At 34.3% G+C, this 27772-nt stretch overlaps 1 protein-coding gene across 5 annotated transcripts in view; it reads left to right on the top strand.

The window, feature by feature from the left end:
* Positions 1–27772, top strand: part of DOCK3 (dedicator of cytokinesis 3) — a 496213-nt gene that overhangs the window by 96385 nt on the left and 372056 nt on the right. For all 5 annotated transcript variants that reach the window (XM_074198056.1, XM_074198051.1, XM_074198054.1 and 2 more), the window contains exon 2: positions 21321–21404. In XM_074198056.1, coding sequence (XP_074054157.1) covers positions 21321–21404 — 84 coding nt within the window. The remainder of the gene's footprint in view (positions 1–21320; positions 21405–27772) is intronic.

Below are 27772 nucleotides of genomic sequence, written 5' to 3' on the forward strand. Positions count from 1 at the left end.
AAAGACTCATTCCACAGCAAATAAAACTTTTTAAAGGCAAAAAATTAAGAAAAAATAGGAAAGAACCATTATGACAGCAATACATTAGAAATATTCCTAGAAAAGCATTACTCCCAGAGAGGTTGGGATAGGTCACAGCTGTAATAGTAATTCTGGGTTATCTAGAGCTGGAACCAGAAGAATCAGTAAGTAAAGATGATGATGATGATGATGATGATACCACCAGGTCTTCTTGTGAAACTAACCCAGAAGGAGAGAATAACTTCAAAATTTGAAAAAACCAGCCTATCCACCAGATCAATGAGAATTTCTTTTTCTAAAAAAATTTATTTATTTAAGGCAATGGGGTTAAGTGACTTTCCCAAGGTCACATAGGTAGGCAATTATTTAGTGTCTGAGATCAGATTTAAACTCACATTTTCCTGACTCCAGGGAAGTACTCTATCCACTGTGCCACCTAGTTGCCCCAAGAATTTCTTTTAAAATGATGCAATAGTTTTAAAATGATAAAGTTTGATGGGAGTGGTAGAAGAACCAAAAAGAGAATGAGAATTACTTATATAGAGAATTAACATTTTAGCATAATATTATTTTATGCAAGTTACAGACTCCCTCAAATTAGACAGAAGTTAATAACTCCTTTAGAAAACATGAAATAATAAAATAAAGTCAAAAGACTGAAAAGTTTCAGAGCACTGAACAAGACAATGATTAGTCATGATTTCTGAGGACAAATGATGAAGAATGATCAGACAATTATCCCTTCTGCCAGGGAATTGATAGACTAATATGTAGTTGAGACACATTTTTAGAAATGGCTAATATGGTCTTAACTTGACTATGGCTGTCATGAGTTGTTTTTTCCTTTTCTTTTTTAATAAAGAAGGAGGAAGATAGAGAGAAACAAAAAGTGCTTAATAATTGACAATAAAATTTTTAAAAATAAAAGATAATATGAATTTTTTGCTGAAGAATGAATATGAATTTTGAATCAAGGAGGCATCAAAGAGCAGTTTAAACCAATTGACACTTTTGTAATCTAAGATGCTCAGTTCTAGTCACTTTGCTCTAAATTGGATTAATGCAGTAAGTTTTGTAATTATATTTTATTATCACAATATGAACAAAATTTCTTTAATAATATACATGTTAGAGGTCTTATTTCTTATTTCAGTTTTCACCAGTATCTTTTCCTCTCCCTCTTCCATCCAAAAACCATCTAAAAAGGAGAGGAAACATTAGCAAAAGTTTGAAAAATATATAATATACCATAGTTTTAGACTTCTAACCTATCCAGAGAGATGTGGTAGGAAAGGTATCTTCTCATATCTCTTCTTTTGAGTCTTGCTTGATCTTTATAATTTTTTCAACGTTGAATTTTTGTTGATAGTTTTTTTACATTTATGTTGTAATCATTGTACAGATTGTTATCTCTGCTCTCTTCAGTCAGTTCATGTAGAACTTTCCATGCTTCTCTGTATTCATCATATTCACCATGTCTTACAGCATAGTAATATTTCTTTACATCCACGTACTACAATTGTTTAGCCATTCTCCAATCAATAGCATCCTCTTTGATTTCAGTTCTTTGCTATCAAAAAAAGTGCTATTATAAATATTTTAGAGTCTAGGAGGACTTTTTTTTCCTTATCAATAGTTTCCTTGGAGATAAGCCTAGTGGTGAAATCTCCGAGTTAGGGACTTGTACACTTTAGTCACTTTACTTGAATACTTCCAAATTGCTTCTAACATCATTATACTAATTTACAACTCCACCATCAAAGTATTAGTGTACCTTTGGGGCCACAATCTTAAATTTGACTTTTCCAATCTTTCATTTTTTTAAGAAAGATTTTATTTATTTTGAGTTTTATAATTTTCCCCCCATTCTTGCTTCCTTCCCCCCCACCCCTCATAGAAGGCATTCTCTTAGTCTTTCCATTGATTCCATGTTATACATTGATCTCAGTTGAATATGATAACAGAGAAATCATATTCTTAAGGAAGAAAAATAAAGTATGAGGTAGTAAAATTGCATAATAAGATAACTATGTTCTTTTTTTCTAAATTGAAGGGAATAGTCTTTGGTCTTTGTTCAAAGTCCATAATTCTTTCTCTGGATACAGATGGTATTCTCCATCGCAGATAGCCCAAAATTGTCCCTGGTTGTTACACTGATGGAATGAGCGAGTCCATCAAGGTTGTTTATCACCCCCATGTTGCTGTTAGGGTATACAGTGTTTTTCTCTTTCCACTCATCTCACTCAGCATCACTTCATGCAAATCCTTCCATGCTTCCCTGAATTCCCATCCCTCCTGGTTTGTAATAGAACAATAATGTTCCATGACATATGTTAAACCACAGTTTGCTAAGCCATTCCCCAATTGAAGGACATTCACTTAATTTTCAATTTTTTCCCACAACAAATGGATGCCATAAATATTTTTGTACAAGTGATGTTTTTACTCTTTTTCATAATCTCTTCAGAGTAAAATACCCAGTAATGGTATTGCTGGATCAAAGGGTTTGTATATTTTTGTTGTCCTTTAGGCATAATCCCAAATTTTTCTCCAGAAAAGTTGGATGAGTTCACAGCTCCACCATCAGTGTAATAGTGTCCCAGATTTCCTACAACCCTTCCAACAATGATCATATTGGCTAGTCTGAGAGGTGTTAAGTGGTACCTCAGAGAAGCTTTAATTTGCATTTGTCTAATAAGTAATGATTTGGAGCTATGGATTGCTTTCATCTCATCAGGAAATTGCCTTTGCATATCATTTGACCACTTGTCAACTGGGGAAATGGCTTGGTTTTTTTTTGAAAATTTGACTCAGTTCTCTGTATATTTTAGAAATGAGTCCTTTGTCAGAAATACTAGTTGCAAAAATTGTTTCCCAATTTACATTTCTTTTGGTCTTGGGTACAGTGATTTTGTCTATGCAAAAGCTTTTGAATTTAATGTAATCAAAATTATCTAGTTTGTTTTTAATGATGTTCTCTATCTCTTGCTTGGTCATAAACTGTTTCCCTTTCCATAGATCTGACAGGTAAACTACTCTTTGATCTTCTAGTTTGCTTATAATACTATTTTTTATATCTAAATGGTGTATCCATTTGGTTCTTAACTTGGTATAGGGTGTGAGGTGTTGGTCTAATCTAAGTTTCTTCCATACTAACTTCCAATTTTCCCAATAGTTTTTATCAAAGAGAGAGGTTTTGTCCCAATTGCTGATCTCTTTGGGTTTATCAAACAGCAGATTAATATAATCATTTCCTGCTATTGCACCTAGTCTATTCCACTGATCCATGACTATTTCTTAGCCAATTCCAGATAGTTTTGATGACTGATGCTTTGTAATATAATTTTAGATCTGGTAGGGCTAAGCCCTCTTCTTTTGTTCATTGAATCCCTGGAAATTCTTGACTTTTTATTTCTCCATATAAATTTACTTAAAACTTTTTCTAACTCATTAAAGTACTTTTTTGAAATTTTGATTGGTAGAGTGCTAAACAAGTATTTTAATTTTGGTAGAACTGTCATTTTTATTATCTTAGCTCGACCTATCCATGAACAGTTGATGTTTGCCCAGGTATTTGAATCTGATTTTATTTGTGTGAGAAGAGTCTTGTAATTGTTTTCAAAAAGTTTCTGAGTTGGCTTTGGCAAATAGACTCCCAGGTATTTATTTTGTCTGAGGTTATTTTGAATGGGATTTCTCTTTCTAGCTCTTTCTGCTGTATCTTGCTAGTCATATATAGAAATGTTGAGGATTTATGGGGGTTTATTTTATATCCTGCTACTTTGCTAAAATTGCTAATTGTTTCAAGTCGGTTTTTTTTGGATGATTTCTTGGGATTCTCTAGGTATACCATCATATCATCTGCAAAGAGTGAGAGTTTTGTCTCTTCCTTCCTTGTTCTAATTCCTTCCATTTCTTTTTCTTCTCTTATTGTGAGGCTAACACTTATAATATGATATTGAATAGTAGTGGTGATAATGGGCATCCTTGTTTCACCCCTGATCTTATTGGGAATGCCTCAAGTCTATCACCATTGAATATAATGCTTGTTGATGATTTCAAATAGATACTGCTTATTATTCTAAGGAACAAACCATTTATTCCTACACTCTCTAGTGTTTTTATTAGGAATGGGTGCTGTATTTTGTCAAAATATTTTTCAGCATCTATTGATATGATCATATAATTTCTGATAGGTTTGTTATTGATATAATTAATTATACTCACAGTTTTCCTAATATTGAACCAAACCTACATTCCTGGGGAAATCCTACTTGATCATAATGTATTATCCTAGTGATAACTTGTAATCATTTTACTAAGATTTTATTTAAAATTTTTCATCTTATTCATCAGGGTGATAGGGATATCATTTTCTTTCTGTTTAAACTCTTCCTGGTTTAGGTATCAGCATCATATTGGTGTCATAGAAAGAGTTAGGCAGAGTTCTGTCTTCACCTATTTTTCCAAAGAGTTTATATAGAATTGAAACCAATTGTTCCTTAAATGTTTTATAGAATTCACTTGTGAATCAATCTGACCCTGGAAATTTTTTCTTAGGGAGTTCAATAATGGCTTGTTGAATTTCTTTTTCTGAGATAGGGTTATTTAGGTATTTAATCTCCTCTTCATTTAATCTGGGCAATTTATGTTTTTATAAATATTCATCAATTTCACTTAGATTGTCAAATTTATTGGCATATGTTTGGGCAAAATAATTCTGAATTATTTTAATTTCCTCCTCATTGGTGGTGGGTACACCTTTTTCATTTATGATACTAGCAATTTAGTTTTCTTCTTTCTTTTTTTTAAATCAAATTGACCAGAGGTTTATCAATTTTATTGTTTTTTTCATAATACCAGCTCTTGGTTTTATTTATTAGTTCAATAGTTTTCTTGCTTTCAATTTTATTAATTTCTTCTTTAATTTTTAGAATTTCTAATTTGGTATTTAATTGGGGTTTTTCAATTTGTTCTTTCTCTAATTTTTTTAGTTGCATATTTAGTTCATTGATTTCTTCTTTCTCTAATTTATTCATGTAAGCATTTAAAGATATAATATATCCCCTGACAGCCTCCTTGTGTGTATCCCATAGGTTTTGGCATGTCGTTTCATTATTGTCATTATCTAGGATGAAATAATTAATTCTTTCTATAATTTGTTGCTTGATCTACTCATTCTCTAAAATGAGGTTATTTATTTATATCTCCCCAGCCCAGGATTGCAAAAGATTTTTATTGCATTATGATCTGAGAAAGATGTATTCACTATTTCTGCCTTTCTGCAATTGATCATTAGGTTTTGATGTCCTAGTACATGGTCAATTTTTGTGTACGTGCCATGTACTGCAAGAAAAAAAGTATTTTCCTTTCTATCCCCATTCAATTTCCTCCTTAGGTCTATCATATCTAGGCTTTCTAACAATCAATATTCCTCCTTAAGTTCCTTCTTCTTTATTTTATGATTTGATTTATCTAAATCTAAGAGTGGAAGGTTGAGGTCTCCCACTAGTAGAGTTTTGTTGTCTATGTCTTCCTGTTGCTGTTTCATCTTCTCCTCTAAGAATCTGGATGCTATCCCATTTGGTGCATATATATTTAGTTTTGAAATTTCTTTATTGTCTATGGTACCTTTTAGGAGGATATAGTTTCCTTCCTTATCTCTTTTAATGCTATCAATTTTTGCAGCTGCTTTGTCTGAGATAAAGATTGCTACCCCTGCTTTATTTCACTTCAGCTGAAGCAAAATATATTTTGCTCCAACATTTTACCTTTACTCTATATGTATCTTTCTGCTTCAAATGGGTTTCTGGTAAACAGCATATTGTAGGATTCTGGTTTTTTTAATCCACTGTGCTATTTGCTTGTATTTTAAGGGAGAGTTCATCCCATTCCCATTCAAAGTTATAATTACTAACTCTTTATTTCCCCCTGTTCTATCTTCCCCCTGTATTTCCTCCTTTTTTATTTTATCCACATTCCCTAGTATTTGTTTTTGAATACTGCTACCTTCAGTGTGTTTGCTGTCCTATATCAACCCTTCTCCCCTTTCATTCCCCGTTCCCTTTTCTCATCCTTTCATCCTTCCCTTCCTTCTGTTAGTTCCCATTTTTCTGCCCCTTCCCCACCCCCCCTACCCTTTTAATACTTGAAAGGTAAGATAATTTTCTTAACTAAGTGTGTCTAAGTTAACTTTAAGCCAAGTCTGATGAGATGAAGATTCAGGTGGCCCTCACCTCCTCCCTTCTTCCCCTCAATTACAATAGGTCTTGTGTACTTCTTGAAGTAATGAGATTTATGCCATTCAGTCTCCCTCCTACCTTCCTTCTCCTTACTTCCCCGCCCCCCTTAAGGTGGTATTGTTTTTAAATCATTTTATCTGAGTCACAGAAAACTTATGAGTGTCCATCACTTCTGGCTATGTATATTCTCTCTAATAGAGTTACAATTCTCAAGAGTTATGAAACTTTTTTGCCCAAGTAAATATATAGCTAGTTTCATGTTACTGGATAGCTTTTTTTTAATCTTTTCATGTGTCTCTTGAGCCTCCTGTTTGATATCCAAATTTTCTATTTAACTCTGATCTTTTCATCATGAAATCTTGGAAGTCTCCCATTTCATTAAATGTCCATCTTTTTCCCTGGATGAGAAGGCTCAGCTTTCCTGGGTAGTGGATTCTTGGCTGCATTCCAAGCTCCCTTGCTCTTCAGAATATATCATTCCAGGCCCTTAGATCCCTTAATGTTGCTGTGGTCAGGTCCTGCATAATCCTTACTGTGGCTCCTTGGTATTTAATTTTTTTCTTTCTGGCTGCTTTTAGGATTTTTTCTTTTATCTGATAGTTCTGGAATTTGGCCACAACATTCTTTGGTATTTTCATTTTAGGATCTCTTTCTGGAGGGAATCGATGTATTCTTTCAATAACTATTTTACCCTCTGATTGCGTGATATCTGGGCAATTTTCCATCACTAAATCCCGTAATATTAAGTCCAGGCTTTTTTTTTTTCTCTTCAATGTTTTCAGGAAGGCCAATAATTCTCAGGTTCTCCCATCTTCATTTGTTCTCAAGGTCAGTAGTTTTGTTGATGAGATATTTTACATTTTTTCCTATTTTTTCAATCTTTTGGTTTTGTTTAACACAATCTTGTCTTATGAAGTCATTAGTTTCCACCAATTCCATTCTTTTTTTAAGAGAAGATTCTTCTTCATTTATCTTTTGCAACTTCTTTTCCAGTTGGTCAATTCTATTTTTGAAGGCCTTTTCTATTTGCCTGAAGGATTTTTCTATTTGCCCAAGTGTAGTTTTAAGAGAATTATTTTCTTTTTGCATTTGCCCAATTAAGGATTTGAGAAAATCATTTTCTTCTTGCATTTGCCCAGTTGAGGATTTGAGAGAATCATTTTCTTTTTGCATTTGCCCAGTTGAAGATCTGAGAGAGGCATTTTGTATTTGTCCAATTGTATTTTCCAAGTATTTGTTTTCCTGTTGTGAGATGCTAATTTTCTCTTGCAGTGTGTTACTTTTTCCTTGAGTTTCTTTTCCCAATTTTCCCAGTTGATTTTTAAACTCCTTCCTGATTTCTTCAAGGAAGTCTTTCTGGGAAGAGACCAATTCATATTCCCCTCAGCAGTGCTAGATTTCTTTGGGTTAGAATCTGGCTCTTCTAAGTATTTCTCCATGGGCCCCCTCTTTTGTCTGGCCTTTTTTCATCTTTCTAGGATTTTGTGCTGGGAGTGGGGGGATCTGACTCTCAGAGGTTTGCTTTTGAAGATCCTAGAGGCTTTGTTCACTTGGTTTAGTAATTCCAAGGGCCAGCCAGTAGAGAGCACACGGTGCTTTCTCTGGAGTGTTTGAGGTCCTCAGCAGCAGGGTCTGAGTTGACCTTGAACACTAGGCTGGGCCCTGGGGGAGGGAATTAATCTTTTTCTGTTGAGTGAAATCTATTGCCCTGAGGGGGCTGGGGGGTATTGTTTATGGTTTGTTCTGGGCAAAGGGCTCTGCTGAAAGTGTGGAGCTCAGGTCCCAGGCCCAATTGATTGTTCTCCAGGCTTGCTCTGAGATTTTGTGCTGGAACTCACCCTCCCATAGCTCCTCTCCTCCTGGCCAAAGACCCTGCAGCTAAAGTTGGATCTTGCACTCACCACTCACTGAAGTCTCTATAGCTGGGTCTGGCCCTCTGTTTTCCCCCAGCTGCTGTCCCTGCACTAATCCTCTGCTCTTGTCTCCTGGTTCACCCACGGTCCCCTGAGACAGACTTTCTTGGTAGGTGTTCTTCTCCTAGCTTCTCCTTCTGGGTTTTGTTGACTGAATTTCTGTTAAGAGGTTTCTCTCATGTTATTTTTGAGGAGAAAAAGAAGCACTTTATCACAGTGCCTATCTTCTCTCTGCCATCTTGGCCAGAAGTGACTTTTCCTAACTTTCATCATCTCTGCCATTATTGAAGAAGTGAGATGAAACCTCAGGTTAATTTTATTTTATATTTCTTCCATTATTAATAATTTGGAGCATTCTTTTGTGGTTTTAGTTTATAATTTGTTTTTGATAACTTTGTTCATATCTTTTGATCAGATAGTTTTAATGACTGCTGCTATATAGTTTGAGGTCTGGAAGTACATTTCTATCATTCCCTTTTCATTATTTCCTTTGATAGTCTAGAACTTTTATTTTTCCAAATAATTTTTCTTATTTTATCAAATTCTATGAAGTATCTCTTTGATAATTTAACTAGTATATTATTAAAAGTATAGTTAACTTTGGTAGTATTGTCATTTTTGTTATATTGGCCAAATTTTAGCATAGCTCTAAAGAATAGTCTCTTAGTTCCATATTTCAAAATTAGGATGAAGTGAAGCATTTGTCTCTGAACACTTCATAAAGGAAGAAGTTTCCTTTACTCTAACATAGCAAGGACATGAACTTTTCTAGACCTGACCTCCCATATCTCCATCTGGAAACAAGTCTGGTCATTTAGACATCATTTTAGTTATCCACCAGGTTGAGAGGTCCTGACTTCCCACTTTGGGACCATTTATGCCCCTATGCTGTGAGGATACATTATAGGAACTGGGGGCCAATCAGGGTGTGTGGGGAGAAAGGAGGGATATTGGGGAAGCTGTTTCAGGAGACTGCTTTTCCTATCACCGACCATACCTTGTGGTCCTAATTATTTTTTAGAGGACTTTCCACCATTTACATAACTAGAGAGTTGTCTTGTCATGGGGAAAAGGGAAAAAAAACAAACAAAAGACAAAAATGAAAGAAAAGGATGAAGGAATCCAAAAACTCAAAGACCTAAACTTTTCCTTCCTCCTTCAGAAAGACTCAGTCTCAAAATTTCAGTATGGTCCATGTGATGAATGATGCCATATCATTGAAGTTTCCTAATGCTCAGTCATGATAATGTACTAAAGCAGCAGTGTTTTCATTAGAAAACATTAGAGCCACAGTATAGATAATGACACCTCCAGGTGTATTCACAGATTTCTTTTGATGTGAGCTGGTGATGATGAGTAGGAGCAGCTCTAGGAACATCAGGGCCTCTGCCCAGACATTCTTGGCACAATCAGCAATTGTTTATCCTGCATCGGAATCATATGTAGCAAAGTCACTAAAAGGTCATAAGTCTCCTGCATGCCACCTATTATGGTATCTAAATTGATCTTGAGACTCTCCTTGTACCATCCCCCTCAGTATTCCCTGACCCACCTGCCAAAACCTCCTCTTCCCTGAGAAGCCACATCATTCCCACTTAAGAGTCCTCTGTAGAAGGAAATTTGACCTTAATATTAAAGATCCCACCATAAGCAATTAGAACAGATGGTATACCTCAAAGCTATAGCTAGAAGATGTGTACTTTAACCAATGACAAAAGATAAAACTGATAACTTTGTTTACATAAAACTAAGAAACTTTTATTCAAGCAAAATAATATACCTGGGATAAGAAAGGAAGTAGTAGAATGAGAAAAAAATTTCCCACAGTGGCTAAATAAGGACTTTCCCTTGCTTTCATCCACAAGTCATGTAAAAGATCTCCTCACTCTCTAGGTAAATATATATCCACAGTAGTTATAGATTAACATTTTCACTTCTTGTGCTTTTAGGAAGCAAAATGCTTCCCAGCAATACCATCCCTTGGTCCTGCAAGCCCTTTCTTATATGCAGTTCCCTGAACCATCCAAAAGAAAATGAAACCTGCCAATTGAGGGGGACTTGAGGTACTTCTCTAGGGTGTATGAGAAAGGACCTTGAGGCTAAGATAGCTCTATACTAGGGAAGGAATAAGGAAGGGCCAGAAGGGATCAGCCATAACTATATCCAAAAATAATCCATTATCATCAGATGAGTCTTCCTAGTGGCAAGAATGACTACCCCTTTCCAGATATTTTATTTTTTGAGATTTTTGACTTTAATCTTTTTATGATATAATATATTGATTTTTGAATTTTACAGCTTCTTACATTGATGAAGTTCTTGTTTCAATTAGTATTTTTGTTGAGCAGTTAGGTTTTTCCTAAGTAAACTTTGATATCTCCAGCAAATAGAGATGGTTTTATCCCCTCTTTAACTGTAATTTGTGCCTTCAGTGTCTTTCTCTAGGCATATTGCTATTGCTAGAATTTCAAGAATTATATTAAATAATTCTGAGGAGAGTAGCCATAAATGAGGAGGTGAGGAGAGGAAGAAAGAAAGGAATGAATTGGTAGAGATGGAAAAAGATACCTTCAGGTGGTTGAAGAACTGTCCTAAAGAGAAATCAGACATGTTTTTCTCAATTTTAAATGGTGAAACTAGGAACAATAGTGATGGAAAATAAAAGAGAAATAGATTTGGTTTGGAGATATCATATTCTATTTGAAGGTGAAATGGTCTGTCTTGGGAAATGGCAGATTCCTCTTCACTTATGGACTTCAAACAGAGGCTAGACCACTTGTTGAGCCTGTGATACCTCTATTACACAGTGATTCCTGCTTAGGTAGTCTTTGAAGAGTGTTCTTTCTGGAACCAGAGACCCTGAGTTTAGCTGACATTATCTGTGGGATTCTATGCAGTCACTTCTCTCTGTGTCACCTTTCCTCATTTGTATAATGAGAGGTTAACTTCTTTGGTCTCTTTAGCTTCTAGATCTGTGATTCTAAGACTTGGAGAGCCCCAGGTTGCCAACTGCCTGTTGATTTTCTGTACTTGAATGTCCTCCTGGCATGTAAGACTCCACAGAATCAAAACCAAACTCATCATCGGTCCTAACCCTACTTATTTTCCAATTTCCCTTTTTCTGCTGATCTCATAAATCTTCCGATTCCTCAGGTTCAAACTCCAAGTCATCTTTGACACTTCCTTTTTCCTTTTTTTCTCCCAATATCTGATCACAGGATTGGACAGAAAAGAAGTTTAGAAAAAATCTAGTCAATCTCCTCAGAAGAAGGAATTTAGATTCAAAATTAAATTACTTGCCTTATATAGGCATTAAGGAGAAGAGCCTGAACTCTGACTTAAGTGCTCTCTCCATACAACCTCACATAACCTTTAATAACTTTTCCACCTACCTCCACAATATCCATTGACTGCATCATATCCCTGGATTATTCTGATAACCTTCCATCCAGGCTTCTTTCTTCTAGTCTCTTCCCTTCAATTTATTCTTTGTAACACTAAAAACAATTCATGCACACATGTAACCACATCATTCCAAAAACCTGTCCTTATATCAGTGATATAAGGATGAAATATAAACATAGTAACTGAGTGTTTAATATCATTTACCATCTTACTTTAATTTAACAATCCAGCTTAAATTTATTTAATACTACTTTTTACTTGTACTCTATGGTCTAGCCAAATTGATCTGGTAACTAATATTGATCTTCATGTTCCTATCTCTGTAGTCTTATCACCTTAAGCACTTCTAGTCTCTGTTGAAATTCTGATATGGTGGATAGAGCACTGGACTTGGAGTCAGGAAGAACTGAGTTCAAATTCATCTTTAAACACTAAGAAGCTGTGTGGTTCTGGGCAATTCATTTAACCTCTTCTGTAAAATGGAGATGTTAGTACCCACCTCCCAGGATCATTGTGAGAATCAAATGAGACAATATTTGTGAAGAGTTAGCACAATTCTGGCAAATAGTAGGTGTGCAATAAATGCTTATTCCCTTCCCTTCTCCCTCACCTCAGAGGCCATTTCCTTCATGAAGTTTTAATTTTTTTTAAATTTTAAGTTCCAAATTCTCTCCCCTTTCCCCTTCCCTCCCTATTGAGAAGGCAAGAAATAAGATATCTATTATACATTTGAAGTCATGTAAAACATATTTATTTACATATTAGTTATGTTGCAGGGTAAAAAATAAAACACCAAGAAACATATTTCAATGAACACTTAGAATCTAATAGTTCTTCATCTGGAGGTGAAGCATTTTTTCATCTTGAGTTCTTTGGAACTGTCATAGATCATTGTATTGATAAGAGTTGCTGTCTGTTATAATATTGTTGTTATTTTATACATTGTTTTCTTGGTTCTGTTCACTTAACTTAGTATCAGTTTATATAAGTCTTCCCAAGTTTTCCTGAAACCATCTTCTTCATTTATTTCAGCACAACATTGTGTCATCAGAATCATATATCATAATCTCTTCAGTCTTTTCCCAGTTGATGGCCATTGTCTCAGTTTCCAATTCAAGCTAGCACAAGAAGATCTGCTAAAATATTTTTGTATATATATGTGTCATTTAAAAAAAAATTGGAAGGGAATAGACTTAATAGCAGTTTTGCTGGGTCAAAGGGTATACATAGCTTTATAGTCCTTTGGGCATAGTTCCAAATTGCTCTCCAGAAAGGTTAGATCAATTTATAACTCTACCAACCACATTAGTGTGCCTATTTTTTTCTACAGCCCCTCCAGTATTTGTTTTTTCCCCTTGCTGTCATGGTAACCACTCTGATAGGTATAAAATCTTTGAGTTGTTTTAATTTTATTTCTCAAATTATTAGTAATTTAGAGCATTTTTCCCTAGGACTTGATATCTTTCATTTCTTCTTCTGAAAACTATCTGTTCATATCATTTGACCATTTATTAATTATAGAATAGTTCTATATTTTGCTTAATTTTCTTTATATTCAAGAAATTATTCCTTTATCAAAGAAACTTTGCAAAATTTCCTCCAATTTTCTGCTTCCTTTTAATTTTAGTTGCATTGGTTTTATTTGTGTAATTCATGTAATCAAAGTAATCTATTTTACCTCCTGTATTAATTTTCTAACCTTTGTTTTATCATGAACGCTTTCCTTAAACATAGATGTGACAGGTAATTTGTTTCATGCTTCTCTAATGTACTCATTTTGAGGTTATTTTAGTATGTTGTATGGGTGTTGATCTATTCCTAGTTTCTCCCAGACTGCTTCCAGTTTTCTCAGCAGTTAATTGTTAATAGTGAGTTCTTGTCAAAATAGCTGAGATTTGGGGGTTTCTTCTGTATGTTTTGAACCTAATCTATTCCATTGATCAACCATTCTATTTATTATTCAATACCAAATTATTTTGACATAATAATTTTGTATTATAAACAGAGATCTAGTACTGATAGAATCTCTTATTTTTTCATTAATTCCCTTGCTGTTCTTTATCTTTTGTTTCCTCCAGAAGAATTTTGATATTATTTTTTCTTTTCTATAAAAATAATTCTTTTGTAATTTGATTGGTATGGAATTTAGTAAGTAAAATAACTTATGTAGTATTGTCATTTTTACTATATTGGCTTATCCTTCCCAGGACAATTGATATTTCTCAAGTTGTTTAGTTATGTATCTCTTTATATGCAGTGTTTTGTTAATTGTATTTATATAGATCCTATGTGTGTCTTGAAAGGTAGACCTCCAAATACTTTATGCTGTTTGCAGTTGTTTTAGATTAAATTTCTCTTTTGAGCTCTTTTTGCTTTGCCTTTTATTAGTAATATGTAGAAATGCTAAAGATTAGCTTGAATTTGTTTTATATCATGCAATTTTGCTGGAATTGTTCATTTTTTGACTAGTTTTTCTTTAAAACTTGATTCTCCAGTGTTCTTTAAGTATGTATCATCTTTTCATTTGTTTCCATGTTACCTAGCTTATTTTTTCTGTTTTTCTTGTCTTTTTTGCTATAGCTAGCATTTCTAGTACAATAATGAATAGTGATAATGAATAACTTTGTTTCACCTGTTTTTATTGGAAAGGCTTCTGTTTATCCCATTATAAATAGTTATACTATTTATGTATACTATTTATTATTTTAAGAAAAGTTCCAATTCTTTCTATGCTTTCTGGTGGTTTTAATAGGAATTAGTGTTGTGTTTTGTCAAAAGCTGACATTTTCTGCATCTATTGGTACAATCAAATATTTTTTTAAGTTTTTTGACATTTTACATAATCAAACCTATATTTTCCCTAATATTGAACTGGCCCTGCATTCCTGATATTAATTCAACCCTGTAATAATGTGTAATCCCTATGATGTTTTGCTATAATCTCTGTTCTGGTAATTTGTTTAATATTTTTGCATCAGTTTTGAATAGGAAAATTAGTCCATAGTTGTCTTTTATCATTTTTATTCTCCCTGATTTAGGTTTCAAATTGAAACAAAAAATTCTATCAGAAAGAAATTTAGGAGACTTCTTTCATTATTTTTTTCAAGCAATTTATATGGCATTGAAATTAATTGTCCTCTAATTGTTTGGGAGAATTTACTTGTAAATCCAACTAGCCCTTGGATTTTTTCCTTTCGAAACTCATTTATGGCTTCCTCAATTTCTTTTTCTAATATAGAGTTATACAAGTATTCTAATGCCTTTTCTGCTAATTTGAGCAATTTATATTTTGTAGATATTCATTTATTTCATTAGATCTTCTGTTTGGTTGGCATAAAGTTGGGCAAAATAGCTTCTAATAATTAGTTTAATTTCATCTTTGTTCTACCTTCATCCTTTTCATTTTTGATGCTAATAATTTGGTATTCTTTTTTCTTTTATAAATTGAATTAACCAGTGTTTTGTCTGTTTTATTTTATTTTTCATAAAAACATCTCCTAGTTTTGTTTCTTAATTTTATGATTTTTAAACTTAATTTTATTCTTTTCTTTGATTTTTAGGATTTTAATTTTGATGTTTAATTAGTTATTTTCATTTGCTGTTTCTTTAGTTGCTCTGTTTGTTGATCTGTTCTCTCTTTTACAGTTGTAAGCATTTAGAGATATGAAAATTTCCCTAAGTATTGCTTTTCTATATCCCACAGATTTGGTATGTTGTCTCATTGTTGTCATTATCTCTAATGAAGTTATTGATTATTTCTAGGATATGCTCCTTTATCTACTCATTGTTTAGACTGGATTATTTAGTTTCTAATTAATTTTTAATGTGTGCTTCAAAGGCATTTTATTGAATGCCCAATATGGTTTAAAAAGGTATGTTTTATATTTCTACTTTTCTGCATTTCTTTGTGAGGGATTTATGTCCTAATATATGGGCAGTTTTTGTGAAGGTGCCATGTACAATTGAGAAAAAGCTATATTTCTTTCTATTACTGTTTTCCAGAGGTTTATTATAATTAACTTTTCCAAATTTTATCCATATCCTTGCCTTCTTTTTTTCTTTTAAAATTTGAGTATAGGGGCAGCTAGGTGGTGCAGTGGATAGAGCATCCAGCCCTGGAGTCAGGAGTCCGTCCCTGAGTTCAAATCCAGCCTCAGATACTTAATTGCCTAGCTGTGTGGCCTTGGGCAAGCCACTTAACCCCATTGCCTTGCAAAAAAAAAAAATTTGAGTATATACTTCTTTTTAGCATTCTTTTTTTTTTATTTTGAGTTCCAAATTCTTTCCCTCCATTTAGCCTCTTACCCATCCATTGGGAAGGCAAGCTATCAATTGTACATGTGAAATCGTGCAAAAGATATTTTCAAATTTGGCTATATTGCAAAAAGGCAAGAAAAATAAAGTGAAAAAATAATTTGCATTCAGACTTCATTAGTTGTCTCTGGAGTTCATATTTTCCTTTACTTTTTTATTCTTTTGACTTTTTAATTCTTTCTTAATGTGTCATGGAGTTATTAGCTCCCACTTGACCAATTCTAATTTTTATGGAGCCATTTTCCTCAGTGTTTTTGTGGACTTTTTTTTTTTTGGCCAAGCTTTGAGTTCTCTTTTCAAATTTTCTTGCATTGCTCTCATTTCTTTTCCCAAATAATACTCCTGGCTAGCCCCAACCCAATGTCCACAGCCTTGGAGTTCATTGTTTTCTCTGGCCTAGAAAAATGACTCACTGTGACTTTTTATTGGCTTTTCCTTTCAGAATTCAATTTCGCATTTTTTCTGAGATCATTTTTTAGAGATATTTTGGAGATAGTTTGGTATTTGTGGCCCTTCACTCTTCCAGATGGACTCCTTTCCACCTCCACTCCTTTGTCCCAGTCAAAATGCATTTTTCTTGTCTTAGAGATAGGAAAACCAGAACTGACATACTGGTTCTGCTAATTAATAGCTGTCTGACAAAGGCAATTCATTTAATCTTTCTGACCTTCTGTTTCCCCATTATTTATGAAAATAAATATAAGAAATGCATCACATGTGCAGAACTGTATATCAAGTTTTCTCTTGAGCTTCATTCCTGGATCAGCAATTTCCTTTTGGACATTATAGACTAGATGACATATGAAACATGGTTCAAAACTGAAGCCATTATGCTTTCCCCCAGCTCTAAGCACCTAAGCCTCTCTATTTCTGTTAAAGAATACCAGTTCAGGTCTTATTGCCCCTGCCTGGATTATTGTGACATCCTCTTAATTAGTTTCCCTGCCTCCAGTCATTTATCACTCCAGTCCATCTTACACATTGTTGATAAAGCAATTTTCTTTAAGCATAGATGTGGCCATGTGATTTCCCCAAGTCAATTAACTCCAGGGGCTTTCTATTACTTCTAGAATACAGCGTAAACTCTCCTATTTAGTTTTCTAATTCTGCGACAACCTGGCCCAAATCTATTTTTGTGCTTCACTGTACACTGCTCCCCCTCATTCTCACACTGTATCACAGTCACATTGCCATTTTCTCTTTTCCTCACTGAAGGTGTCCTACCTCCCATCTCTGTCTCCTTCATCTGGGTATCTGTGATGCCTTGGAATGCCCCCCACAGACCCCTGTTCTATCTTTAAGATGCAACTAGAATGTGTCTTGTGTATAAAGTTTTTCCTGATCTATGTTTACATACATACCCACATATTCATTTTTAGACATTTATTATCTCCCTCCTTAAAATTATAGGTTTATTTTGAGTAGGGATTATCTTATTTGTACATGTATTTACAGAAACTAGAACATAGTAGACACAGTAAATATTTGTTGATTGATTATTAATTGCAAAGGGATATTGTTAGGCAGTGATGTGGCAAAATAGAGAAATTGGTGAGCCTAGAGTCAGGAAGATCAGATCAAATCCAGGCCCCTATAGTTACTAGCTTTGTGACTTTGGACAAGTTGCTTAACAAGTTTCCTCATCTGTAAAATGGGGATAATAATGAGGAATTATCCTCAACTTCTCACTCTATTTTACCTTCCAGGTCCAAGCTTGTCTAGTTTACGTCTGCAGTGTCACTCGAGTGAGCCCCATTTTTTCTTTTGACACGGCCACCACTTTGGTACAGGTCCTTGTTCCCTTCCACTTGGATTATCACCATAACCAGCTTTGGCTCTGCTTGCCTCGTGTCTCCAGCCTCTCCATTCAACCACTCCTTATCCAGGAAACTCTGGGGGCTCCCTGATGCCTGCAGGATCAGATTCAAAATCCTCTGTTGGGCATTCCACTCCCCTTCGTAACCTGGTCCTCTCCTGCCTTTCTAGACCTTTCCTTACACTCCACCACATATTCTTTGAACTAGTGACCCTGTCTTCTTGGCTGTTTCAAAAACAATAAACCCCATCTCTCAGCTCTGTCCCCCCATACCTGGAATGCTCTGTTTCTTCAATTCCACCTATTGACGTTCCCAGCTTCTTTTGAGTTGCAGCTTAAACCTTCCCTTCTACATCAAGCCTTTTCCAGTCTTCCTTAATTCTTGTATCTCTGTTAATAATTTCCTATTTCTCCTATAATGTAGTTTATTTGTGCGTGTATGTATATGTGTGTGTGTGTACACACATACACACACACAAATACATATATATATATATATATTTGCATGTTGTCTCCATTGTTATATTGTAAACACTTTTAGGGAGGGGACTTACCTTCTGTCTCCTTATATGTTCCCACAACTTAGTCACATTAAAGGTGCTTAATAAATATTTATTGATTGGGAGGATCTCATTGTTGGGAGGATCAATGTGAATATTTGTAAAGCACTTACTAGCACTATGTCTGACATATAATAATCATATAAATAATGGCTATCAACATGATTATTACCATCATTATGATAATAATAGATGAAACAATGGAATATAAAATACTTTACAAATTTAAAATTAAAGTTCCCAGTAATGTCAGCTATTGTTTATGCCCATTTTGCCCTGTTACATTCTAGTTGGTATCAGACTTACGTACTTATGCTTCTGATTCCTCTCATTAGATTGGAATGTCTTTGAGGTCAAATTCTATGTTGGTTTTTGTATTTTCTATCTTAGCACCTAGCTGACTCAGTTACCTAGTGACTTGAAGATGTTTGAATTGTTTGATTTGAATTGATTTATCAAACTTTGGTATAATAATTTTTGCTAAGTCCTTTTTTAAAGTGCTTTCTATATAGTTTTTATAACATCTCTGGTCAGTAGCTGAATTGAAAATCTAGACTGTCCACTGATATTATATTTGATTTGTAAGCCTGCTCACAGAGCAAAATCTCCAATAATGAAAATTTTTTGTATCATCATCCATTAGTATGAACTCTGTTCTTATTACAATTACAGGATAATTGGATTGGTCATTTTGGTCACAGCAGAAGATATCAAATATGGGCCATGAGGAGAATTGATGGGGAGAAGCATTAGAAAAAATAAATCATTCAAATTTATAAGAAGACATTGAAATATTCTTTGGAATAATTTAATAAGAGTTGCGGGAACACAGAAGCTTCATTGAGCAGATTGCTTAATTTTTGTCTTTACCTTAAATAATTCTCTGATACGTTCATACTTCTGAAGGGTGACAGGGGCTTCACATGACTGTCAGGCGCTATTCTAGTCTCAACTACCACCAATTATTGTCTTTCCATATGATTATTTTCATTTGATTAGCTTTTTTACTCTCTAGTTTTGATGCTGAATAAATTATGTCTGTGTTGATTCAGGTTGTGATGGTTTTTTTCTTTACTTCATTTTTGCTGTCCTACTCTTGATGCTGGTTTCTTTTTATGGTTTCTTTCTAATAAGAGTGAGTTGAGGACAGGAGAATACCTAAAAGCAGGAGATGGCGTGTTAAATTTTCAGAATAACTTACTTAGCTTAAATGGAGAATTTGAAGTTGGGGATGCAGGGTGGGAGGAAGTATGAAATAAGACTGAACGATCTGTAGAAATTATTTTGGAGGATCTTATACCACCCCCCCCTAAGATGTTTGTATCTTATCCTTCAGTCAGAGAACAGCATCTCAAGATTTTTTTTTGCAAAACAGTGACATTAAGTGACTTGCCCAAGGTTGGTCTGAGGTTGGATTCTTGACTTCAGGGTTCGTCCTCTATCCACTGTGCCACCTAGCTACCCCATCTCAAGATTTTTGAGCAGGATAGTAATATGTCCAGTCTTGTGTTTTAGGAAGATTATTTTGACAACTTTGAGAGAAAATGGAACTAGGAAATTCAGCTAGAAGGCTCTGAAATCCTGAGCAAATATCGATTAGTTCCTTAATTCAGATGGTGACTACGAGAGTGTGACAAATACATTATTGAGAAGGAAATAACAAGAAAGACCTGTCCAATGATTGGATATAGGCAGTGAGGGAGAAGAGTCTAGGATTAACTCTCAGATTGTGAATGTGTTTGACTGGAGTGATGGTTCTTACCACAGAAACAGTGAAGTTGGTTGGTGTGGATAGAAACACTAAATTATCTTGGACATAATGAATTTTAAATACTTTTGAGAAATTCTCAAAGAGATAAAAGAGTATTATAGAAGTTAGGAAACAATATGGAGTCCCAAACTCAAATCCCTCCTGAGACAATTGTTAGTTTTGTGATATGGGGGTCACTTAATCTCTCTGTGCCTCAGGTACATCCTCTCTACAAAAGTAGACAGGCTTGTCCTTTATGGTTCTCACCAGTTCTATATCTGCACTTGAAAGCTGAAGACAGTAATTAGGGCCTAATATAGATAGATTTTATGTCATTAGAAATATTACTTGGTCATAAGAGAACTGATGAGATAGCGAAAACATCACACATATTTAAGAGAGGCAGCTCAGAACAAAGTTCTAGCAAACACTCATGTTAAGAGAAGAGCTCTTTTTTTTGTTTATTTGTTTGTTTTGGGGGGGGGCGGTTTGCAAGGCAAATGGGGTTAAGTGGCTTGGCCAAAGCCACACAGCTAGGTAATTATTAACTGTCTGAGACCAGATTTGAACCCTGGTACTCCTGACTCCAAGGCCGGTCCACTACGCCACATAGCCGCCCCTAGAGAAGAACTCTTAATGCTTTTCTCTTTTTGAAAAACAGAAAAAAAGTATTTTTAACTAGATTGAAATGCAAAAATTAAATATATGGGCTAGATCTTATTGAAAGAGAAAGCGACTCTCTGTGTCAGTTATTATTTGAAATATTGAAGTATATATTTAGCACCCAGAAACATTTTTTTTTTAGTGTGACAAGTTTCAACGATGGTTGAAAGGGAACTGGACTTTACAGTTACGAGACAAGAATTCAGTTTTCAAAATGTAACCCTGGTTTGTGACCTTGGAAAAGGCTTACTTAAGTAAAATGAGATGAAATCAAAGAGGAGATTCTCAAACATCTAGTTTCCTGATTTGTAAAAAGGGGATCATAATGACTATTCTTGTTTCCTCAAAGGATGGGATAATGTATGCAAAGTGAATTATCAAGTGTAAAAAGCTTTATAAAAATGTAAGGTGGTGATACTTTCATTTTTATTATCATAATTTAATGATACTTTCATGGCCTGAAATGTTTAATGTACCTTACTCTGAGAGTAGCTTAATTGAGCAGTGTCTTATTTATAAGAGAGATTTTCCCAGAGAGAATATCTTAAAGAACAATTAGTATTTAATTTCAGTATTAAGATTTATGTTTCCATTTTAAGCAATTCCTAACTTCTCTATTTATTCTTGCCTTTCTAGTGATATGCAGCTTTCGTGGATCTGTACCCCAAGGCTTAGTCCTGGAAATAGGAGAAACTGTTCAGATTCTGGAAAAATGTGAAGGTTAGTATGGTGGAATAAGAAGAGAATGTGTGAACTGTATCTATTTTTGATCATCATGAAGTTGCATTTTTTGGTTGACTATCTCCATTCAAGTCCCCTGACTCTTCCTGGTGGCTTAGAGGCTTTTTCAAACTTTATGCCCTTTCTTTTTATTCCAATCATCTACTCAAAAGAACCCAACAATTGACTTTAACCTGTTTTCCGAGTCCCAGGAGAGGTAGAGCACCATTTTGGTTTTAGTGTGGTGACATTTTCAGCTATAGACAGTCTTAAAATAAGTCAGAAAGCAGTTGTAATGTGTCTGTAGAGGGAGCATTATATCAATGAAAATACAGGTCATTTAAATATTGAAAAAATATTTTAGACTAACAAATTCTGAGCAATCATTTTGAAACTGTGATACATCAGATGATCAAAATACTTAGATAAATTCCATCCTGACCTATTTTCAGGAGAAAATGCACTATTGATATTAATCTAGTGTTAAAGAAGGACATGGGTCAGGGTTTTTAAGTTAACCATCTGTTGGAGCCAGATTTTTACATTCTATCCAAACATTAGTTATTTTCATTACTCTTAAGTTCAACTAAATGTCTATTATTTCAGTTATATTTAGCTAATAGAGCATCTGTATGGAACTTGGAAAATTAATTGAGTATGTTCACAGAACTGTGGGATCTTAATGTTACCTAGCAAATTCATTTATAGATCCTTGTTTGGTTAATGTACTTTTCATTAATTATCTGAAATATTGTCTGAAATGGATTGGTTTGGTGATGTTGTTACCTTGAACATCACAATAATGTAGGTACTTTTACATGAAGAACTAAGAGACCTGCATATAATTATATGGTTATATAGAAGTTATACTGGAGTTAATATTTGTCAGGGATGTTTTAGGTAGGATTATTATGGAGTGATGACAATTGGACTTCCTGACTTTCTGAGGTCCCTTTTTATTCAGCATTTCTATGATTTCATGTTGAAAGGTGATAAGTAGTCTATGTGAAACATGATTTGTGATTTAAGTTCAGGTATATGAAACCAGTGAAATATAATTATATTTTTAATGCCACAAACTTTCATTTATCCATGTTGCCAAGAAATGGAAAAAATCCATGTGCTTTGTCTAAAATATTTTATATTTTGAAAACTTTATCAATTGAATAAATATCTGCAATAGACTTCACATTCAAATTAATTATCTTTAAATTATCTTTAATTGTCATTTGTTAAATACTCATTATTGATGGTGAGGGAGTAGTTGTGTGACACAGGCAAACCAGATTGATTTTCACATGTACTACAGAATTATCCAGGAAGGAGATAATCCATATTTAAGTAATTGAAAATTATTTTCTCATAGTTAAAAGCTGTTGCTAAGCACAGATCTCTATTGCATGGGTGACAGGGTTGGAGATTTTGTATGCCTTCTCATCTGGAGGTTCCTTGGTTCTTTGTTGGAAAGGAATCATAATAGAATGTTGTAAGCGTTCATTCTTTTTAAAACTTTACTTTTTGCAAAAAGCAGCTGTTGATATAAAGGTATTTTATATTGCTTACTATTGCTAAATTACTCTTTAATTGTTAATTTGTACAAGGAATGTAACTAGAAGAAATTCCATTTCAGAGATTGAAAATGCAATCTGCTACTTTTAATTTATCTTTCCATGACAGGATTTAGATTAGAGTTTAAAATGTGTTGCCAGATAGGTTCTGGAAATCTTATATCATAGATCTGAAAAGATTTTGAGAAGTAGGGTTACATGGAAATCATTTTGGAAAGAAATTTGTCTGAAATATAATCCACAATCCTTCTAATGGAATTTGAACTCATTTCCTATTATCCTGACCATTGTGAGAATTAATTGTTGCCTTGGAGGCCTATTATTAAGTTCCCTCTCAGTCTTCTCCCTCCTAAATAAATTCAATTAATGCAGCCTTTATTCAAGTGCTATTTCTTAAATCCATAATATTTTTCTAGTTTTTTTTTCAGGTATCTTCAAATCTTTCCTAGCTATTAAGTGATAATTCCCTACTAATTCAAAGCAATAGTCTGATTAAATTTATAATGTTCTTTTACAAAGGGGACAAGATTTTTTACCAAAAAATATATCTCATTTAAAACAAGGACTCTTAAATACAGTTTTTAAATGCAGAATTTGAATTGTTATAAAATTAAAATACATATATTAATATCAAGGTATTTATTTCCTGTTTTCAGACTCATCAATTTAAATTAAGCATCCCATGAATTTGGTAAATCACTAATATTATTATTCATATATCAAGATCCATCCTACTGCTGAAATATAATTAATTAATAGTAAAGTCTATTTTTATCATATTATTAAAGTGCTAATGAAACCATCGAAATAATCTAGTTTAGACCCCTCATTTGCAGATGAAGAAGTTGCTGCCTGTGGGGATTAGCAGATCTAGTTAAGGCTGAACTAGAATTCAAGTCTCCTGATAATCTGTTTAATATTTTAATGACATTTCATCATATTCTTGATGTTTCTCAGATAACAAGATTAACAGTAAAAAGTTCCAAAGATGAGGTTCTAATAACTAGAGCCTCCTGCCTAGGATGCATGGAGACTAATATGCCACATGTAGTAAAAGCTTATGCTATATATCACACTCCATTGGCTGAACTAAATTTAGGAAACTCAAATAATAATCTTGGATATCATGTCAAGGATCCCCAAACCTAATTCCTTACAACATGACTATAGTCTACAAAGAACAGAAGACTTAATTTCTAATCTTTGTTCAATGAAACAAATATACACAGGCTCAGAATGCTAAAGCCCACTTTAGTAAGCCATCTGACCAAATGTTCTTATGGCTTATTTGGGGGAAAAATTAAAAAAAAGGGACAAACCTATTCCCAAGGGCATCCTTGAGATGCCTACAGGACATTCAATTTGAAATGTCTAGTAGGCAGTTGGTGATATCAGATTAAACATCAGGAGAGAGATTAGGGCTGGATAAATAGATCTAAGAATCATCTGTGTAGAAATGATTACTGAACTCATAGGAGCTGACAAAATCACAAAGCAAGATACTGTAGAGGCAGAAGAGAAGAAGACTAAAGGCAAACTCTTGTGGCAAAACTATGGTTGGTGCTTACGATCTGAAGGAAGATCCAGCAAAATGTCTGAGAAGTACTGGTGAGGAAGAAAAGTAGAAGTGATGACTTCTGCCAAAAAAAAAAAAACCATGAAGAAAAAGTGCCAAAAATCAAAACAATGAGAAAAGAAAGTAAGCTAGGTGGCACAGTGGCCCTGGAGTCAGGAGTACCTGAGTTCAAATCCGGCCTCAGACACTTAACAATTCCTTAGCTGTGTGGCCTTGGGCAAACCACTTAACCTCATTGCCTTGCAAAAAAAAACTAAAAAAAAATATCAATTCAGAAGTCATGTAGAGGTTTAGAGGAGAGTGAGAGGAGAGGAAGTATAGATAACTATTATAGATAAGCTTTCTCAAAGATGAATCACAAAAGGGAGGATGATAGCTAGCTGAGATAATTGGCTCAAATGGAGAATTTTTTTTAAAGATGAGGAGATATAGGACATATTTGTAGCTAGTAAGAAGGCATACAGTAGATAGAGAGAAATTGAAAATTAATAGGAGGATGAGGATATCAGGAAGGGGTGATCTGCTGGAAATGTAGCATGGAAGAGTAGAGATGATCCATGTAAAAGGATTTGTTTTGAAGAAAGGAGTACCTCTTCATAGGAAAGAATGAGTGGAAGGTGCTATAATTAACTTTGGGAGACTGGAGAGAGTGAATTTATTAGCTATTTTGGTGACTGAAGAGTTATTAGGGAATTATAAAAGGATTGCATTGTTTTGGTAAAGGCCTACTTCAGTTTATGCCACATATATTTATAGTGGACACAGTCAGCATAGTTTCTGAATTTTTTTCTAGTTTCATTGAGTAACACATGAATAGAAATATAGATTGTGAATGGTGGAAGTAATCCATAATTGGGACTTGGCTAGAAGTGATCAAAGAATAAAGGGGACAAGGGACTGGAATGTACAGTTGAATTGTTTTGCCAAGGCTTTGAGGTAGAGAAAGAAGAAGAAGAAGAATCAATGTAGGAGTGACTGGCTTTAAAAGAACTAGAACAGAATTTAGGCAGCTAGGTAGTGTTTTGGATAGAGCACTGGATCTGGAGTCAGGAAGACCTGAGTTCAAATGAACTCAGACAGATTTGAATCTACATGGTACCCATTAAGTATTCATAAAAATAAATAAAATACAAACAAGCAAAAAATCCCCCAAAATAAAATTTTAAAAAAGTATTCACGTAATATGTACATAATAACTGTTTATTTCTTCCCTCTATCTTCTGGCTCTCCCTCCTAATGACACAACATCCTTGGCTACCTTTTCCATCACAGGCTCCATTTTCACTCATACCCCAAGTCTAACTGATTATAAGGAATGAATCATGTTTTCTTTCATATACCTTAACTTCCCAGTTTCTCAATCTGCTCAATTTTCCTGTTGTATTCTTTCCCTCAGCAACACATAGATGGTCATATTCTTGACCCTGCCATCATTCATTCACATGTACCTGAACCCTGAAATTCCCTTATCTGATCATAATCTTTTCTCATTATGTATTTCCTTCTGCATCATAATAATGGCTAGCATCTATATAGTGCTTTAAGGTTTGGAAAGCAAATATTGTGTCATTGTTTTTCATCAGAACAACCCTGGGAGGTTCATGTTATCATTTTCCTCAATTTACAGATAAAGAAATTAATAAGTATCTGAGACTAGATTTAAGCTCAAGTTTTCTTGACTTAAGATCCAATTCAGTCTGCTACCTATCTGCCTTTAGAAAATGTTTGAGATAAAAGAGATCTGTTAATGCTGGAACAAGTATTCCAAGAGTGCAGTGAAAGGGGAAAGCATATCCCTATTAGGATATTTGGGGGATAGGCTTGAGGGGAATGGGAGTAAGGCAGGGAGTAGGAGATAAGGAATAGAGTGTGTTCAATGTCATCTGAGGGTCCAGTCACTGAGATAAAGAGAGTTAGTTGGCATGGGACTGTATTAATTTTTGGGAAATTATTCCAGGAAAAGTAATTAGGCAAAAGAGGAAGAGGACCCCCCCCCCCTCTACTCACTCATAATAGGTGTTAATATTGAGCTCTCTGAAGGTAGGACTCACAGACGTTAGCTGCTGAACAAGGGAGAGCCTGGGAGAATCTGGGCAGAAAGTAGAAGCTAGTCATTTGAGGTCAGCTGGATCTGAGAAGGTCTGTGGAGGGCTAGAGAAGGAGCTGGGCTGAAGACTGGGGCCACAAACAGGAAGACTCAATCTAGAACTGACACAAGACTGCCTGAAAAGTCATTCAAGTGGAGGAAGGGGTCACATAGGCTGGGGGCCTGGATCCAGAGTTACCAGTTTACTCCACTATAAAATGAAAAGGTTGAATATTGTTCTCTGAGGTTCCTTCCAGTTCTATAGACTTATAGCTAGGGACAATTACACAGCAATTTCTATTTAATATAATATTAAACTGCTAATTTAAACTGGGAATTCATCGCTGATTCAAAAACACCATGTTATTATGTTCTTTTTAAATTTCTCCACAGAAGATATTTTATAAGAGTTACACAAATAGAAAAAATTATTTCTTTGAATTTCATATACCTTCACTTAACATATTTTAGAAAGTTTAATGAGCTAAAAGATTGACAAAAAAAAAAACAAGAAAGAATAGTCTGGATTCCTGATTAACTTTATATCAATTCCTTTCATTAACTAGGATGGGAAGAAAATATATGTTTTCTATGCAAAAATTGAAACACATTTGTACTTTACTCCCCTTTCAAAGAAGTGACGTGGAAACAAAACATTTTAGAGAAAGAAATTATTTTATTAGGTTATTTTCTTGCTCTATAAAATTAATGAAAAGGTTTTAACAGGTCAGATTTAGATTGTCTGAAAATGTTGAGTTTTTTGGTGTAGAAGTAAAATTACTTGCTTATTTTTCACAAGTTCTCTTTTCCTCACGTGAATTTCCCTTCTCTTTCTGCCTGCTCTCTGCAGTTTGCTTTTGCCTGAATAAATTCTTTTGATCACCTTTTTTGGTATCTGCAGATGTAATACAGAACTTTGTTCTTTGATAAAGTCATTGGAAAGTTTTGAAATGAGTTTAATTAAACTTTGTTTTTATAAAGTATACATAGCATATTTAAAATTGTTCCTACTTTTTCAGATCTTCTTGAGTTTTCAGACAATCTATGCATTCCACTCCCTCAGATATTGCAAAATGCAGTTGCTATTGGCCAAGGCCAGTCAACTAGTAAAAATTGTGTTCAGGTCAGAGTGGCTGTC

Source organism: Macrotis lagotis, chromosome 8, assembly GCF_037893015.1.
Source record: "Macrotis lagotis isolate mMagLag1 chromosome 8, bilby.v1.9.chrom.fasta, whole genome shotgun sequence".
NCBI classification, from domain to species: Eukaryota; Metazoa; Chordata; class Mammalia; order Peramelemorphia; family Peramelidae; genus Macrotis; species Macrotis lagotis.